General features: G+C 36.6%; 1 protein-coding gene across 1 annotated transcript; it reads left to right on the top strand.

Moving 5' to 3' along the window:
- The first annotated feature begins 214 nt into the window (after positions 1 to 214).
- Positions 215 to 18,801, top strand: LOC116181682 (putative pre-mRNA-splicing factor ATP-dependent RNA helicase PRP1). Its single transcript, XM_031502092.1, has 7 exons — positions 215 to 438; positions 491 to 901; positions 8,113 to 9,197; positions 9,495 to 9,617; positions 18,074 to 18,264; positions 18,323 to 18,485; positions 18,536 to 18,801. Exons 1-7 carry the CDS (start codon positions 389 to 391, stop codon positions 18,652 to 18,654), a joined length of 2,142 nt encoding a protein of 713 aa, XP_031357952.1. The 5' UTR covers positions 215 to 388; the 3' UTR covers positions 18,655 to 18,801.
- The last annotated feature ends 823 nt before the right edge of the window (positions 18,802 to 19,624 follow it).

The following is a 19,624-nucleotide window of genomic DNA, read 5'->3' as shown; positions in this document are numbered from 1 at the left end:
AAACATGGCTAAAGCAAGCTGCAGAACGTACGTCTGCCCCGCAATGAACAGTTGGTTGCCTATCCTATATTGACAACAGGCGTTTATAGTAAAATCTACGTTACGCGCGGTCTAGTTATAACAAGTCTCTGGGTCTAACAGTTTGTAAACCCCCTCTTATTTTTCATCGGGGGCACGCCACTGTCATAATAATGCCGGCACAACAAGCAGTTGTAAGATGTCAAATGCCCATTTATGTATGATTTTGACTTGAACAATTTCCGTCTATTATTCGTCAATAACGTGGTCGTTATGGTTATATTTGATTGTAATTAAATCAAATATTAGTTTATCTTATATGTGTAACCAATTGCAAGCAATTAGCAGAATTATTTTCAATTAGTTAATCATGTCTAAACGCCGAATAGATATCATAGATCCTTTTATTAAAAAGAAAAGGTAAGACATTTTCTCTTGTATTGCATTTTAATTACAAAAAATAACCTAATAGGGAAGAACGTGGAATGTCCCTGACAACTACAAATGTCCTACCAAAAGTCAATTCATCGATTAATCCTTTGACTGGATTACCCTTTACTCAACGTTACCATAACCTCTACAGCAAACGTATATTGTTGCCAGTATTCGAGTATAAGGCCGATTTCACTAGACTGCTTCATGAGAATCAGTGTATTGTGTTAGTCGGAGAAACTGGTTCAGGAAAGACAACCCAAATACCGCAGTGGTGTGTGGATTATGCAAGGTCGGTAGGAAAGAAAGGTGTCTGCTGTACTCAACCAAGAAGAGTAGCTGCAATGTCCGTAGCTCAACGTGTTTCCGAGGAAATGGACGTTGCGCTTGGACAAGAAGTCGGTTACAGCATTCGATTTGAGGATTGTTCGTCTGCGAAAACTATTCTCAAGTAAGTTATGTACTCAAATCTGCAGAGCAGAGTTGCTTTCAGTTTTAGTGTCTCTGGTTTGAATACTATTGAAAAAAAGAAAGTTGTAGAGAATTGTGTAGTGCCGCAGCCAGAGATGGTTTTCAACGTGGGCCGTAGTAGTAGTGTTGTGAGGCACGAACTTCGGTTGACAGACAAAAATTTTTCAGTACGTTTCTTAAAACGCTCACATGTCAAAATATATAAATTCTCATTTGTTCTTTTTATTACCCAAAAAGTGTACATCTACTACCTAGAGTCAAAAGCCTCTCGGCACCCAAGAGCACACATCACAATATTTGTGTCGTGGCTCTTATCACAATTCACCACGCGTTGTGACTATTAAGGAAACCTTAACAAGTGCTTAATGTTATCTGACAACCATCTAAATTCTACAAATTAAAAAAATTAGATTCCGTAACGCAAACCCAATTTTTTAATGAGCATTACTAATTACTTTTATTCGAGGTGCCCACATACAAAATTCCATTTAAATACTTTAACAATTGAAAAAATTAGGTTCTCTGTTGCATTGGGCAACTTTAGCAGTGGTTTCTAAAAGAATAATTGTATCGCGGCGACACCTGTTACTTATATCAATAGTAAATTTTACTGACGTTATTATGTTTGAAGTAGCTGTCTGTGGGACGGTATTAGCTCGGGTATAAATTAGTCAATGCCCTATATTTACTTACAAGTTGCCACTATTTAGACCATAAAGGTTTCTGCCGGTTGAATACACATGTGAACACAGGTGAGCAGTAAGGCTTACGCAAACCTACGCGGTGGCGGTGGCGGGCAATAGAATGCACACATTTTATACAGGCAATGCATACTGAAGCGTTCAAGCGGTGGCGGTGGAGATCAGTGCAGCGAACAAACGCGGCAATCTAGAGCGGTGGCGAGCGACAGCTGCACTCACAGTTGGTCCGCCAGTTTGCGCTGCATGTCTCGAAAGAAAATGACAGAACAACTAATTGAGTTAGTGAGAGGAAATCCAATTTTATACGAAGTTACATGTAAGGAGTATAAAAATATAAAAAAGAAAGATAACGTATGGGATGAATTGGCCATGATACTGGACAAACCTGGTGAAGATAAGTGTATTTGTTTATAGTTTTAGTACATTGTTAGGCATTAAAAAAAAGAAACAAATCTATCCCGTACTTCAAATGCCATATTTCATCAATTGGTAGTGTGCGTAAAAAAACATGTGATCTCGCGGATTGAACGCCCTAGTGTGCGGCCTTACGTTCGCCACCGCTACCGCGACCGCGTAGGTTTGCGTATACCTTTATGTCTGGAACACGATATATGTTCAAAACAAGATTTTGTTTAACGAAACTTTTGCATAGCTTAAATTTGTGGTCAGTGGCTTACTTCTGGATAGTGACAGGGCGTTTTTTTATAGCAACATACAAATCTTATTATATTACGCGAGTGAGATATTACATAATCAAATTTGAGGGAACAACTCAAAATAAGGAAAATAATTTATATTATAATTTCACTATAATCTCTTCACCCAACAGATGCAGTTAAGCCACTCCCAATAAATTTAGGCCAATGTAATAACAGACCCGTTTCACAGACACAAAATTATAAAAACCGAGAAATTTAAAATCATGTCACATTCGGCCCTATGCTGTATCACTATCGTTAAGAATAACGATATCGTTATGCGGCGTTACCATAATTTTTTAAAAATCGGTATGCTGTATCACTCGTAGCAAGTGTGGGATAACGACTATCGTAATTCTCTATCATTATTTTGCAACCATAACCAGAAAAACGTAACGACAGGGTTCATGCTACCCGTTTGGGGCGTAACGGTCCTGTCAGCGATTCGTTTGGAGTTTAAGCGGGTGTTAAAGAGAAAGAAAATGAATAATTTTCAAGGATTTTTGCAAGTAGCTTTGTTTGGGCAATTGGAAAATGTAATAAGGAGGTGAGTTCTGTGTCTTTTAATACTCGTAGATTATGTTTTTATTGAGACACGAGGAAAACATCCAACGAAGAATTTTACGAGGCAACAGCGATCCGTTTCAGCTGGGTGAAATTGATTTTCAAAAAAAATTTCGAGAATCTGTAAGGCAGTATTTGGTGGTCCATTTCCGCTGGCAAACTCCTGCCACAAATGTTTGATTTTGTTTGCCTCCAACGGTTTTGTCTTTCCGTGGAGGATTATGTTATTACTTTCAATAAAATATAACAAGTCCTCAAATTGTTTCCTAGTGGTTTTTCTCCGCCTCTTATTATTCTCTTCGACATTCGCCATGTCGTGAAAAAACAACTAGGTATAGGTACACGTACAATTAATAATACAAATAATTTTAAAGAAACGTCTGCATTTCCAAATCTGGCGGGCATTTGTTTAAAGATAAAGCGCGCACCACAACGCCCTCTTATATTTTATCGCTGTGGTATTTCACTCTTACACGCACTGCCGTTGCGCAGCGTTCCTTGTCTTCTAGAATGTGACACTTTTTTCCGAAATAGCCACTGCGAGATACCGGGCAACGTTACGATACCGTTAAAATATTGATACAGCATATCGCGTTTATCGATAGTCGTTGTGGTCATCATAACCTTTGATCGTTAATCTGCGATAACGATTGATCGTATAGAATAACGAGAGTGATACAGCATAGGGTTGATTGTATGACTAAGTTATAAAATGTTATGTTTTGAATGTTGACCTTTCAACACATACCAGTGCATAGTTTCAAATTGTTTATTAAGTTCAAACAGATTATTTTGTTCGTATGAATGAAAATAAGGGCAAGTTGAGGCAAGACAAATACAAAACCCAATAACAGGTTTGACGATACGGATGTCAATTCAGATACGGCAATTATAATTTTGGAAGCAAATAGTTGCGTGTGTTACAGGTTTTGAAAATTCGGCCAACTAAAAATATTCATTTAAATTTGCCGGGAATTTTTCAGGAGGAGCTTAACTGCATCTGTTCGGTGAACAGATAATAGTTGGCGTTGAAAAAAAAACGTTATTCTTTTGTTAGTTACGTCAAAGCAATTTATTATATTAAAAATCATTAAGAATGTAGATACTCGAGAATGTATAAGTAAATCTATATGCTTAAAAATTATTTGCAGTCTACAGAACTAAGAGGTTCACTTTTTTAATGGAAAGCACTATTTTTCGTGAGGTACTATTAAAGAATGAACATTTTTTTATGAACATACAAAACATAACGAAACCAGTAAAATTATAAAATTAAGTAACATTTTCTTTAATTTGAGCTTTTTCTTAAATTTGATTATGTTTTTTTATGCTGCTACATCCAAAAAAGTGCCCTCTTTGATTTATGTAATGAATACTAATAGCTGCCATTAAGGTTTGGATTTAGAGAGTATAGGCAACTGGTGATGCACATGTAATTCAATGGGGCGTGTATTGCCTCTGAACTTCATTCACCATTCCATAAGCAAGGGGTGTATATGATCGCAAAAATATGCATTAGGTAGATAGATGTACAGAGCATAGTTTCCATACAATATAAACTGATATTTTGTCCATTAATATATGTTTAAAAAATCCAGAAAACATGCGTCAAAAGAGTTCATGTTTAGGAATTAATTGCAAAAATTAGGGAGCATTTTAAGCAATACGAGTGTATGGGATCGGTAGCCTGAATACTTATCTATATTTTGGCAATTCATGTGAAGCTCAAAAGTTTTCATAAAAAAAGTGGTGAATGAAGTTCTGAAAAATGGGCATGTAAACTGGAGAAATGGAAATAAACTACGCAGCTGTGACTAATATCGCGGTCAACAGTGTAGCTTCTTTCTCACAGAGGGTGCCACCAAGAGTTTTATGAAGTCAGTAAAAAATACGATAAAGATATGAAATAGGTAAGCGCTTTTATCTTGCGGTGGAGTTGTTCTTACTTTTTAACTAGGCTAGTACTAGTACTGTGTAATGGGGATAATAAAAGACCAAAAATTTACGAGCAAAAAAAAAAACTAGCAGGCTATGTAAGTTGCCTATGCTAAATCATTTAGCGATTCTCTTTCAAGGTTGAACAGAGCGTGCGTGTAATAGAATTTGCTGACAGCAAGAAAAAGATCGTTCACTGGTATCATTGAATAATTATTATTCAATGCTGGTATATTTTTACTTTGTCAACTACTTGCTTCGAAATTTATTTGGTTTCTCTTTCCTATTCATTGCGAAAGGTATCTCCTCTACCTATCGTTTTATGAAATAAATAATAGAAATGGGGATAGGTAACATGTAACATTCCTTTACAACAAATATCAAAATTTTACGTAATTTTTAGAACAAAGGGCTGTTGTATATTGTTGTTGATGTCTGGCAAGATGCGACCTTGTGTGGGTGTTTATTTGTAATGCGATTTGTTTGACCGTCTTCCCTATTCTTTAGCTTTGCTGATTGCAGATTAAAATACCGTAATTTATAATCCATACCTTGTTGCAAATTAAATTTTTTGAACTTCAATAGTTCCATTGAATAAAGCTCTTTATTCAATGATAGTACCTATTGCATATTAGTATTAGTTTAGTCAGTTTAGTGTAATGTGTAATAATTGATCTATACAGGGTGATTCAAATTCAAAGGCCACCATGGGGATCTCGGGAACTGTAAGAGATAGGTAGAGGTAGTTTACATTTGACAAAGTTACCCTTGATGGTAACATCATCTATTTTTAATAAGAAATAACGTTAATTCGTAAAAACGCAAGAAACTATTTACGTACGTTACTTAAGACAAAGGCAAAAAAGATATTTTACAAGCATTAAAAAAATTGATGTGTACATTTTTGAAATCAGAAAAAAATTCAAATGACACAAAAAGTAAAAAGTACTTCCATAAGAAACAAAGTTGATGATAGTTAACCGGAGACGAAACGTCAAACTTCAAATTTAAAAGTAGCATCTTGTAGAGGGAAAAAAGTGGCCATAATAATGTGTCATTTATTATTAAACAACTACCTATTAACTTCAGTAAAAAACAAAAACGATTTTCAAAATCTCGTTTTTTTCCGAAAGTAGTCAGAATTTTCAGTTTCAAAACTGTTTTTGTTAAGCATCAAAATACACAACTTTGCCAAATTTACCACCTACCTATCTCTTACAGTTCCCGAGATACCCATGGATGGTGGCCCTCGAATTTGAATCAGCCTGTATATTACTAATTTACAAAAGACCATCCCTCGAATGTAAGACATGGGGAACAAATGTATATTTAGGTATAAACGGCTAAAAAATTTTTAAAAAATCGGTATACCGTATGTCCCCGGATTGACTTTACAAGAAGAAAAACTTTTACTATACTTTTTGACAAAAATGCATTCTCCATAAAAGCTTTTGCTTGTTCTAATTCGAAATTTCCCTACCGTTTCAGAAAAAAATACAAAAAAAACGAAAATTTGGTTGAACTTTTTCCAAGTCCTAAAAGTCAAAACGCGTCTCTACTGTAATAACATTTCGTTAGTTACAAAGTCTTCGTTACCTGTTATTTGAATAGGCACTAGGATCGTTATAAGTATAACAACACACTTCGTAATGACATTGAATAAAAACCTCTTTATTCAATTGTAACAATGAAAAAGAATTGAATTTCCAAAGGTGTTTTCTTTGAAATGTCGGCGTTTTACCGTTAAGTGAAGGAATCAAGAGTTTTACTATATATATATATATAGCTAATTATAATTTTGTTAACCTAGCAGTCTGTAAGGAGCCGTGAACGACCTTGCGTTTGTGTTTTGTATTTTCTTGTGTGGTTATGCAAATCAAATTGCATTTTTGTTCAAAGCTCCCTCTGTGTTGTTTGGGGCCCACTTAAAGAGAGTATAATGATTTAAATATTTGTATAGAAAACTGCTGTAGTTACGCTATTCATTATTAGGTACCAGCACATTCTAACGAAAAAAACTTTGTCCTTTACTATGAGTACTTCTCTTTTCAGGCAATCCCAGCCTTAAAAGAATATGCTCCCTTTTGACCTCGCTTTTGATCTTGCAGAAGTCCGCCATAATTGGGAATAAAATGCAAGAACAAATAAATATAACGCCAAACGCGCACATCAAGGCGACCTTCGGGACAAAAAACAAAAACAAAAAAGTGGGACTTCATCATTTTTTATATTATGACGTCGCTCTTTTTTATTAAAAAAAATCTAACCTCCCTCTCTTATGTACCACTACCCCTTACACTACTCTTATATATGGTTGTAGGGAGTTGAAATGTGCATGTTTGTGGGGTCTAAACTTTGGGGCATATCTGATCATCCCTACCATAGTAGACCCAAGGTACCTACTCTAACCTATTTTCACTTTCATTGCTGCATAAAAGCAATTGATAAATAAGAAACTCTCCGATGTCCGATAGTAAATTTTCCGATTTTTTCATTACTGAATGCAAAATGTATTTTACCTTTATTTTTGAGTGGGTGGGGTTTCAGTCAAGGCTGATCTACCACCCCACTATAGATTTACAAAAATCCATGCCCGAATCCAAATTCAAACCAGTACATTCTACTGTAAGTTGGGCGTACAGTGGTATTTACACCTCGACAGTGCTATCAGAAAGCAGTTCGCGCGAGAAATCTTGCCTTTATGTAGCGCTTTGTCTGGTGAACGTAAGCAAGTATTATAGTCCAGCAACTCACAACACTTCTGTGTGCGAGTGTGCATATAGAGAAATGTCTTTATGGGTTAGTTACTTGGGTGTCTAGGAAGCAAAAGAAACTTGGGTGGACATTCCCTACCCCCGTGCGTGATTGCCTGGGCGTTTTATCGAAAACGGTAAGAGTTATAGAAAAAGGTTTCAAACAAATAATGTTCAGCGTATCAGGTTGCCATGGAAGATACAATGATAGTCTGATTTAATCAAAAACATGCAACTTTCCGCTGTAGATTTTGCGTTTTTTGTAATTTTCTCAGCTGCTAAAAGGAATATCTAGATTTTTATTTCAGAATAGGTGGTTTTGAGGCAAGCAAAAATTTTTTCCCTCTTGTTCAGTCCATCCGGGGGGACACTGTATATACCTAATAATTATTGGTTTGTACATTTTCAACATTTATTACCGTCAATCATATTATCTGATGAGACAGTTCTAAACGTGCTAAACTAAAGTTTTTATTTCCTGAATAGCAGTTGACGTTTATAACATGTGTATATGGATTCTCATTTTACTTCTGTTTCTAGATACATGACTGATGGTATGTTGCTGAGGGAGGGAATGAGTGATCCTATGCTGGAGGCGTATCAGTGCATTCTTCTTGATGAAGCTCATGAACGTACACTTGCAACGGACATATTAATGGGAGTGTTAAAAGAAGTGGTTAAACAGCGAAGCGACTTAAAATTGGTCATTATGTCTGCCACACTTGACGCTGGCAAATTTCAACAGTACTTTGATAACGCACCACTAATGAACGTGCCAGGAAGAACTCATCCCGTCGAAATTTTCTACACCCCTGAACCCGAAAGAGACTATTTAGAAGCCGCAATTCGAACTGTGATTCAGATACACATGTGCGAGGAGATAGCCGGTGACATTTTACTATTTCTGACAGGTCAAGAGGAGATCGAAGCAGCTTGTAAAAGAATTAAGAGAGAAATCGATAACCTCGGACCAGAAGTAGGTGAACTTAGATGCATTCCGTTATACTCCACACTGCCACCTAATCTGCAACAAAGAATTTTTGACGATCCACCACCAAAGAAAGCTAACGGAGCAATCGGTCGCAAAGTCGTAGTGTCCACAAACATTGCCGAAACCTCACTTACTATCGATGGGGTTGTCTTTGTAATCGACCCGGGCTTTGCCAAACAAAAAGTGTACAATCCCAGAATACGTGTCGAATCACTTTTAGTTTCGCCAATCAGCAAAGCTTCTGCTCAGCAAAGAGCTGGTCGTGCTGGACGTACCCGACCTGGAAAATGTTTCCGTCTCTACACAGAGAAGGCTTACAAGAACGAAATGCAGGACAACACATATCCAGAAATTTTAAGGTCCAATTTAGGATCCGTAGTGCTACAATTGAAGAAGTTGGGAATCGACGACTTGGTTCACTTTGACTTCATGGACCCACCTGCCCCCGAAACTCTTATGAGAGCGCTGGAGTTGTTAAATTATTTAGCGGGTTTGGACGATGACGGAAATCTCACAGATTTAGGCGCTGTAATGGCCGAATTCCCCTTGGATCCACAACTTGCTAAAATGCTTATTGCGAGCTGCAATCACAACTGTTCCAATGAAATATTGTCGGTGACCGCTATGCTGTCAGGTATTTACTTTAACTCATTTAAGTACTCTTTCACGATTTTATTGTCAAGTAGCTACCTTTCAATTTTTGAATCTTTCATTTAAAACTACTGTGACAATTGTAAAATATAGTTCGAAATTGATTTAAGCTTTAAGCATAAACTTAAGGGCAAACTAATTAATAATTCTCAAATTCAAAAGAGTTAGTGAATTTTGTTTGTTTGCTCTAAGTTTCTCTAACTAAGGTAGCTCTGTAGGAAAGCCTTGTGTGGCCACTATATTGGTTGGATACGGGCAACTGCCCTGCTCCAATATTTAGTCCCACAGTGTTTCGTGCGTCCGAACGATGCCAAGAAAGCAGCCGATGATGCCAAGATGCGATTTGCACATATTGATGGTGACCATCTGACCCTTCTGAATGTCTACCACGCATTTAAACAGAGTAAGTAACAATATTTCTACGAACAGTTATTTCAGTGTTTTTTTTTAATTTTAATGACCATTATTTGTACAGGTAAGTACCTACATAAAAAATTGGAGGTCAAGGGGGCCAAAGCAGGCATTTTTTCGGTTTTCCAAATATCCTGAAGAATTGTCAAGATCAAACATTTTTTTAACACTTTCGTTTGTAGTCTTCTCTGGGAGTTCTGAACAAATTTTGACAAGAGTTGAAAATTCACCTCCGAACAACTGATTTCTTAAGCACTCGTTTATTTTCGCGGGTGTACGGGTGGGCCATTAGTGTGTGGGTGGACGATTGTTGGTTTATTAACGCGCATATTTAAAATTCATTGTGGGGGAATGTTGAAGGACCCTTAACCTAAAAATATTTTCACCGAAATTGATTTTTTTAAATGGAACTACGAAGTTTTTTTATTGCATGAAATGTAAAATTGTAATACCTTTCTAACGATATAAGCATGTCGGTATGTGTCTCTTACCTATTTTTTGTAATTTAACAATTTCCAATAATTCAGTGTTTTTGCGATATTTAAAGCCTCTCAGTAATCAGTAGGCTGTTAAAAATTAAGAACACTAATTCAAATGATAAAACATTTACCCGCAACAAAACAAAACAGAAACTCTTGATTGTCGTAGCCCATTTTAAAAGATAAAATAATGAATTTGCATTTAAACCAATGCGTGAACTTATAAATAAATCAATTTGAATAGTAAACCATGAAAGCCATATTAGAAAATATTAATACAAAATAAAATGAAATAACATCTGTCAGTTTAGTTTATTAGCATTTACAATTCTGTTGTTGATTGTTGTGTTAGAAAAATGGAATTTGAATAACGTATTTTAAATTTTTGAGTACTCTTTTTTGCTCTTCCTCAAAATGTTCTGGTGCACATCGTAGAACAAATGTGGTTTCAGCACGATGATGTCCTACCTCATGTTGCTATAAACGTTAAAGAATGGCTGAATCAACAATTTCCTGAGAGGTGTGGCCTTGAACATTTATTTGAATAATTATTTTTCTCTTATATTTATTTAAACTTTTTATTTTGATTTTTTTAAGTTTTATTTTTATTTTATTTGGAGTAAATTTTTTTTAAATAATTTTTAACGGCCTATTAATTACTGAGAGGCTTTGAAAATCCAAGAACACTGTGAATTATTAGAAATTGTTGAACTACAAAAAATATGTAAAAGATAAATATCGACATGCTTATATTGTTAAAAAGGTAATAAAATCCTACATTTGATGCGATAAAAAAACTTGGTAGTTCCATTTAAAAAAAACAAGTTACTTACCTTTGATTGAAATTTTAAAAATTGACAGAGTGATTTCTTTTAACAAAAAAGAAGTGTAACTTTAGTCATTCGGCGTATGTTAGTACATTTCATGATTAGTACCATTGCAAAGTCACGGCCTTCTAAGTTTGATGATAACAGCGAATATTCAATTTTTGCTGGACATTTACTTTCTGAAAAAACGACGAAATGCGGTTAAACTACTCATTTTAGATATCATGTGTAATACATAGTCACACTAAAATTGACCAAGGAATCGAGATATGTAATAATATACAGGGGGTTCCATTCAAAAAAATGCAACTTTGATATGCCTCCTAGGCACATAACCACTGTTTGAGAGGTCTTTTTCTTATAATGTTTGTAAGTTATGGAATTCTTTACCAGATAACATCAAGAACATCGCCTCCTTACCTCTTTTCAAATCTGCTAGTAAACAGTACCTACTACAATCTCAATAAGCCACATTAACTATCACTATCTTGCATCAATTGTTAGCAATCTGGACGTTTCGTGAACCATCCTATTTATATCGTAGATTTTATTTCTTTCCTCTTTCTTTCTTCTATTTATATTGTAAATTTTATTTTCTTCCTTCCCGTTGCTGATTTTGGTCCAAGTGGAAGACCAGGAGCGGCGCTTGTGCCTGTCCCTGAACTTGCACCTATTGTCACTCATAAATGTATTAACAAAGAAATGTTATTTATTTGCTGTTTGCTCGGTTGACAATAAAGATATTCGGTCGGTGTTTCTTGTGAGAACTCAGGTCTAGCCTGGTTAACTAATCGCACGGATTAAAATCAAGTAACGATTAGTGTCTGTGTCTGTGTCTGGTGAAGTTATGTAGGGTCCTAAAAAAAAATAAAAGAAATAAATAAATAAAATAAAAATTTACCTCTGTATGCTGTCCTGTCCGTTTCCATCTTCGTGATCTCCAGATACGTACCGAAAATGAAGCGATTCATCCCTTCGTCCCATTTCATACGTCTTTTGGAGGTATCCTTTGCGCTGGTCCCATCCACAAGCGGTTGAGAAGCAGGCACAAAGGTCTCTTCATGGCGGTCCTCTTCAGGTGGTCGTTGTCCTCTTCGTAGTCTTCTTTCGGCTGTAGAGGTTTCGGGTATCCCGACGAGCGGCCGCCTGTTCACCAACTCGTCACTATCGGCTCGCATGCTGCAACGCCCAGCGATAGCTCGAGACGTGCCCTGACGCTCCTCAGGTAGCGGCATTTTTCCGAGGCTTTGTTTAAACTCCATTTTCATGAGAATATGGGGTGACTAGGAACACGTGAAGGCGTCACTCTTCAAGATATTCGCGTAAGCAAATATCCACCTGCGTGTTGTGTATAATGTAGGAAAGTAGGGAACATGGACGTGGGAGTTGGAAAGTAAAGTGGGTAGGTTATTATTATTATTATTATTATTATTATTATATAAATCATCCTGTATAACAATTGCAATTTCATTGAAAATATTTTTAGGTTGTAGCCTGAAGGGTCCTTCAACATTACCCCACAATGAATTTTAAGTATGCGCGTTAATAAACCCACAATCTTCCACACACACACTAATGGCCCACCCTGTATAACCATTGCAAATACTGTGGAAAGCCATACACACTATGAAATATCCTTAACAAATTCTTCAATGCAAGCATATTCGTTCGCTTGTGATTGGTTGTACATACACATATAATAGGTGTCATCTCCAAGCGGCAAGTAAAGGTCTGTGTTCATATAACCAACGAATTCGGCCAAATGAATTCATTCGGTTGAATTCGTTCGTTATATGAATACAAGCCTTTACTTGCCGCTTGGAGCTGTCACCTTAGTTTTCAACCCGGTAGGCCTTGCCCTTCTGTGCATGCGCAGAGGTCACTTTTATTTATGAACCGATCCTGCTGAAATTGTAACAGTAGCACCTTGTAATAAAGACAAATCGATCGATTATATGAAACTGCGTGCGCACATATGCAGAAGTACATTTCTTGTTTGTGAACTAGATACGCTAAATAAAAAGCTAAACTATACATGAGAAGAAAATGTAATGAGGGGAACGTCTAGCAACATAACTGTGACGTCAGGATTCAAAACGCGCCTTTTAATGGTGTTCTATTTTAAACTTCAAATCTATTTTTTCCGATTAATACACATTTCTTTTTTTTAATTAGTAAGCCGTTCCTACATTTATTTACTTTTACTTGTAAAGTAAAAAACAAATGAATATTGAAAAGTTCATAAACAATGCAAATGTGGTAAATTTTTAATTGTATTTTTTTCTAAAATTGAATAGATCTTTTCTTTCTGATTTCAAAAATATATAAGTTGACATTGGAAAAGTCACTCAAAACACAAATCTTTACTGTTACCTTCCACCATTCATACGTTTTTCCATTATACACATATCGGTCAAGAAGTTTATAGGGAATTCAACAGATGGCGCACTGTTGAATGATCCATATCATTTTTAGAAAGTAGAAACCTTCAAAAGTATACTTTCAAAATTTCGTGGCAAACCATATGAGTTACAGTTGTTTACGTGTTCAACAAAGTGTGCGGTGGCACACTGGTATTTAATTGATGTGCCACAAAAATGTTTATTATAACAATAAAAAGGCGGCCCCACGGACGGAAAAAAATATTTTTTGAAATATTTTCACTACGTAAAACTTATGTAACATTACTTTTACAGCGACAAAGCTATATACAAATTTATCAAATTTTATTTATCTTAAAATTAAACATTAAATTTAAATTGCAGTTTATTCTTTTGTGTGATGTTTATGTTGCTATGAAAGTAGCTATCCAATAAGTTTTTATTTCAGTTTACTGATGGGTAGTACCTACACAGCGGTGAACCACTCAATTTAGACTCTTACTAGCGCGTATCGCAGACATCAGGGCGCCAGCAAGTGCCATGAAGGCGATAAGGAATAAAAGCTATACGCTATAGCACTCATTTTTTTCATTGCACAAAGCAATGCTGGAAGTCTTCTTTTGCAAGAGCATTTAGAAGCCCCGCCGATTTTCGCTTTACCTTTTCCATCGACTCAAACTGGGTTTCTTTTAAGGCAGACTTGATCTTCAGAAACAGGAAAAAGTGCCCCTAGCGGCTAAATAACGCTTCACAGACAGTGCATTATGGGCAGGTGTTGTGGTGCAACGTCCACAACCCCAGCGATTTCTTACGAACTCGCTCTTGCAATGTTGCCAAAACTTTAAAATAGTGCTTGGCTTGCAGTTTGACGCTCTGGAACATCATTGCTTCCTTACTGTCAACATTGTATTGGATTATCCAGCTTTCATCCCCAGTGATGATCACTAATTCAGGGCTCTTTATCTAATCTCAAGAAAATCTAAGCAGATGTGTTGGCAGGCGAGCTTTTGATCAGGGGTCAAATTTTTTGGGACCATCTTCGCACAGACTTTCTTCATATTCGATTATCGCCATGTGTGTGTGTGTAGGGAACATCTTTCTCCCTAACATACTAAAAGTCCCATTCGATCCCACTATGGAAAATATAAAAAATGGCCGCCATCTTTTTTTTGTATTTTTGACAATAATTTATTTATTTACTTATTACGTCGAAAGTCGACTTTCAGGGTTTCGCTAATAACTCTCAAACAACGCATTCTAGCGAAAGCCTTACCAAAGAACAAACTAAAGAGCATTACATTCTGCGTCGAATTACTCTCTCAGTTTTAAAACTGGACTAATTCATAAGCCCATTTTTCCCATATTCGCTAAAATGTACTTTCTGTCGTCTGTAGCATCCATAGTACTGGTCCTCTCATCTCAAACCATTCTTGTAGTAAAAGTTGTAGAAAATTTATTGGCAAGTTCTAAGAACGCCCAAATTGTACAATTTTAACCATAGTTATATGCCAAATTCCAAAGACAGTTTTCGAATACCGTAATAATCAGCATCTTGGATTTGGTTGGATCCTCATCGTGCTCCACCTCATCATCTTCTGGGTCATCTTCCATCTCCTCCGTCAATTCGTTGCTGAGGTCCTCCTCCTCCTGGGGTGAGGAGTGGGGAATGCTTCTTCCTCAACAAGAGCGTTGGAGCACGCCTGGCCTTTACATTTCAGGCAGATTGTCGAACATTTAAGTCCTGTTTTTCAACAGGCGCAACGCCCCCTGCGAGCGTACACTCCAACCAAGAACTTTTCCCCTGCACTGACCACCTCATTCTGGGACACATCAGAGTTTTGAAGTTTTGGGCAGCATCCTACAACTGTGGGTTACTTTTGTTGCAAACTTCATCTTTAAAAAAAAATGCAGATGTAGTGTCACATCCACTGATGGCGTGGAGGAAGGGAAGATGCTCCTTGATGGTGGTGGAGTGTTTCAGCAGCCCTGGAGACAACAAAATATTGGATGGGCCTCTCCTTGGTTTTAGAAGGTAGTTGCTAGTTGCATGAAGAAAGTGCCAGTGTATCTTCTCCCGCAATTGCCACAGTAGGATACTCATTAGTATATCACAAAACAACATTCCTGTTTATGGTTTTTCTCCTTCCTGAATCGAGGAGGGCAGAATAAATTGCATCAGGGTGTCCTGGAGGGGAATTCCGAAATTCGAGGCACAATTAACAAGATGTCTGGAATGGTTTCCCAGCGCTAATTTTGTCCATAAAGTCGACCCCGGTATGTCTAGGCACCGTTTCCATTTTCCATAAATCTAAAGTATGTCACTGGGAGAAAGTTGCCCTTCAGTGAGTGGCTTCTGCTTATTGGTGTCATAGGTGATAATGGACTTGAGGCCCTGCTGTCTGGTGTGGTACCAATGGTATAGCATTCTAGTGCTGAGGGTGACTTGTTTTGTTTCGTTATGGTTGTCTCTGACTTTGCTGCAGAATGGAAGGTTAGTGAGGACCCCCCACGGCATAGAAGGTTTTATTGCCATCAAGGGTATCCATATTGGTATCTGCATTGTCCAACACAAATTGGTTGAATGATGCCTCTCGCAGTATGTATGCTGGCTGTTCAACGCATGATGACGCGGACACTTTGACATTATTATATGAGCAACCGAACCCAAAATTGGAGAGCAGCTCTAGAAGGTCCTTTGATCCATATTTCTTGTACAATATTGCTCCAGGCCCAGTCAGAATTGATGAAATGATATTTATTTATTTATTTTCTCCCTTGTTCAGGGCCCTCAACAGGCTTTCACACAATTACAGAGTGATATGCTTTTTAGAGGTGCCCTTCAGAAGGTCTTAAGTTGTTCTATACTGCACCAGTATTTACCTTACAGATGAGAAATCCTTAACTCAGCCCAGGTTCGAACCCTGTCCTATTAACGCTCAGCATGACCAATAAAGGGGACTGGTTTTCAACTAAGGCATTTCTGACCCTGTTGTTTCATTGAGGTGACAATATTCGTCTCAGCAATGTCCTTTTCCAGATCTCTCAAGAAATTGTCCACTTTAGGATAGAAATCATTGGCTTGAATGCCTGATGTCTTCCAGGTTGATCGCTGCAGCTGTTTTACTAATGCGAAGGCGCTCTTCTGTTTTGTCTTTCTTCTTCAAGTTGTTGTACTAGCTGTCACTCAAGATCTTCTTTAACAGGCTGAAAAATGATACCATTGCCACGATTTTTCTCTAGTCTGACTTTCAGAGTGGCCGTAGTTGCTCTGCTTTGAAGTTTTTTAGAGTCTGTGGGATGGTAAATTAGCACTCGTCATTCTCTTCTATACATTGACAAGTATAGTCAAATGCCTCTTGTCACATACTTAATTTTAACACCTCCACATGGAACCAGTTGAAGCAGGTTTCAAAAACGCCGTACCGAGCTTCTTCTGCACAGAGATCAGAAACAAGGTTGATTTTTCAAAGAACCTCGTCACCGCCCCTCGTGGTCGTCTGCTTTATGGCTTCTTATTTTCTATGGCCACAAAATTGTAGATTTTAGCGAATATGGGAAATATTGTCGTCCTTCAGCCGTCGATTACTACCGTATTAATTGGTCGAGTTTTAAAGTTGAGGGGGTTGATCGACTCAAAATGTAATACTCTTTAATTTGTTTATGGGTAAGGTTTCCACTGGGATGCGTTTGGAAGACCTGAAGAAAGTCCAAAAATTTTGAACATTTTGAGGTACCAAAAGTTCAACCTCTGGAGGGGTACAAATTACTCGATTTCAAGATCTTAAGATTTTAGAGCGATTTCCAGCTTTCCCCAGGTCATTTTGAGGTCCTGTCCCTATATTATTGGACTATACACACTCTCGGCAAACACATAATATTTGTGGACCTAGTGAGCACTTGTTATAATTAATATTTGACATCCTCTTACATAAGTACGCAAACAATAATTGTTGATGGATATATATTAGGTACACACGAGTAGTGTTATACCAAAATGTAATTTACTACTAAATATGAAAAGATTCCACATACAAATATTTTCTTATAAATTGTGAATCCTATCTGTGGGGTTTTCCTGTCTGTTCTTTCTTTGACCCTGTTCCCTGCCCTGTTCAGTAACAAAGAAATACAGATTTCTATAATGGTCATGTGGCCAAGGTACGCCCAAATTAACTGTATTTTATTCACTCATTTAGAATACAAAGTGAGGTTATTGCAGCCTCTCTATATTGGCGATGTCACACAGTGGTTTATGTCAACTAGGAGCAGCACCGTAACATATATGAACCTGTTTTCAAATGAAGTTATACACACACACGTTGTACCAAGTAAATGGCCTGTTGATGCGGTTTTTAATCGCCAAGCGTCTGTGCTTTTGTGCGTTTTGAATCATTTCAAATCAGAAGTACATGTAACGCCACGGCGCCCAGTGGATACAAACTGCTGTTTAGTAAACAAAAACATCGCCCGAAAGAAGAGGTAACAGATTTCTACTAATGAAAAATAGTTTAATTGATTTTTAAGTGATGTATAAAAGAATTTAGTTTTGGGTAAAGATCTTCTTTTACAGTCTATGTATTTGTACCTAATATTTAGGATCCATTTTGATCCATTTCTATAGTTTCTAACAACAACACTTCACAATCGACAAAATTACATGATCACATGATTACTTTCTGTATTCTATAATTAGTTCCTTTGGTGATATTTTTAACATTCTACATATGTTTATATCATATTATAATCATTTGTTTTATTTAGACATGGAAGATCCCCAGTGGTGCTATGATAATTTTATAAATTATCGATCCTTAAAGTCTGCAGACAATGTAAGGCAACAACTCTCTAGGATCATGGACCGTTTCAACCTTAAGAGAACTTCTACAGATTTCAGCAGCAAGGATTATTATATTAACATACGGAAAGCATTAGTAAATGGATTTTTCATGCAAGTAATATCTACATATATTGTTAAAACTACATTAACTGCAAACGGCTGAATTATTTCAGGTAGCTCATTTGGAAAGAACTGGCCATTATCTAACCATTAAAGATAATCAAATGGTACAACTCCATCCGTCCACCTGTCTGGACCATAAACCCGAATGGGTGATCTATAATGAATTTGTTTTAACCACGAAAAATTATATACGTACAGTGACAGATATTAAAGGTAAGCTCATGCCATAAAAGTTGCACAAAATAAAAGAATCATTTTTCTAGCTGAGTGGTTATTGAAAATAGCTCCGCAGTATTATGACTTGCAGAACTTCCCCCAGTGTGAAGCCAAACGCCAATTGGAAATAATTCAAACTAGATTAGAATCTCAGCAGGGTTTCTAATTAGTAGATGAATGGTAGTTTATATTTTCGTATATTTATGATTAATTGAAACTGATGTTAGCACTAATTATCTAATTTGGAAATTGATTATTGCAGCAATGTATTGTAAATTTGCATTCCAAATAAATATTCATTTTCTGGTGGAAATTTCGTACTTTTTATTAGAGAAAGTATTACAGGCACCAAAAATTATTTTGTAACTGACCTATCTGACAGAACAAGGGAATGTTATCATGCTAAAAGAAACCTTCTGACGTTTACAAAAAAAACCTTAGTATGCGCTAATTTTGCATGCTGTCTATTTAATGCTACTTGTAATAAACAAGGGAAGGAATGCAAAATAAAACACAATAAATCGATACAACAAAATATCGAAGGATCCTCAGTATTACAATCACTTTTAACGACAATTTATTTTAATCTTACAAAATACATTTTATACTTAACAAAAATGCATCAAATTCATGTCTTGGGCATTGGTCATTGTGATCGTCAAAAACTAATGAAAATCGCTAAGTCTCATAACTCATTGGTTTTTAACGATCAGGTGGTAACAATGCGTCCGTGAATCACGTATAATGTGGATCCAGGAGGAGTAAACTTTGATTATGTACTACATAATCAAAAGGGGTCAATAATAAACATAACCTGCAAACGTTATACTCGTAAAAAGCTTTGTTTATAATAAATAATAACGTTACAATTCTTGTTTATTCCATATGCTGTGAGAGGTTCCACTCTGTATATACAAGTTACGCGATACATACATTTTTGAGAGTTGGCAACCATGCAATTTCTAGGTGGGGAAAAGCTGCCTACGCCATCTAGAAAAGGTATCTTCATTCTTTCTTGTGCTTCTCTCTAGAGTCCAGTCTCGAATGGTGATCGTGAACGCGTCGCTCCATAAATGTTTGCTGTTATTTTGTGTTATTTAATGCAGGTATATAGTAATCTTTACATTTCTTTATAT

Source organism: Photinus pyralis, unplaced genomic scaffold (genome assembly GCF_008802855.1).
Source record: "Photinus pyralis isolate 1611_PpyrPB1 unplaced genomic scaffold, Ppyr1.3 Ppyr1.4_unclustered_Scaffold1566, whole genome shotgun sequence".
NCBI lineage: Eukaryota > Metazoa > Arthropoda > Insecta > Coleoptera > Lampyridae > Photinus > Photinus pyralis.
Note: the sequence above shows the minus strand (reverse complement) of the source record. Positions and strands in the feature narration are given on the sequence as shown.

What these genes read in the sequence shown, in the direction of transcription:
- LOC116181682 (XM_031502092.1), top strand. Translation starts at nt 389, where the DNA reads ATGTCTAAACGCCGAATAGATATCATAGATCCTTTTATTAAAAAGAAA. An exon ending in TCTGCGAAAACTATTCTCAA is followed by an intron (nt 902 to 8,112) that starts GTAAGTTATGTA and finishes TTCTGTTTCTAG; the next exon opens with ATACATGACTGATGGTATGT. An exon ending in CTACCACGCATTTAAACAGA is followed by an intron (nt 9,618 to 18,073) that starts GTAAGTAACAAT and finishes TGTTTTATTTAG; the next exon opens with ACATGGAAGATCCCCAGTGG.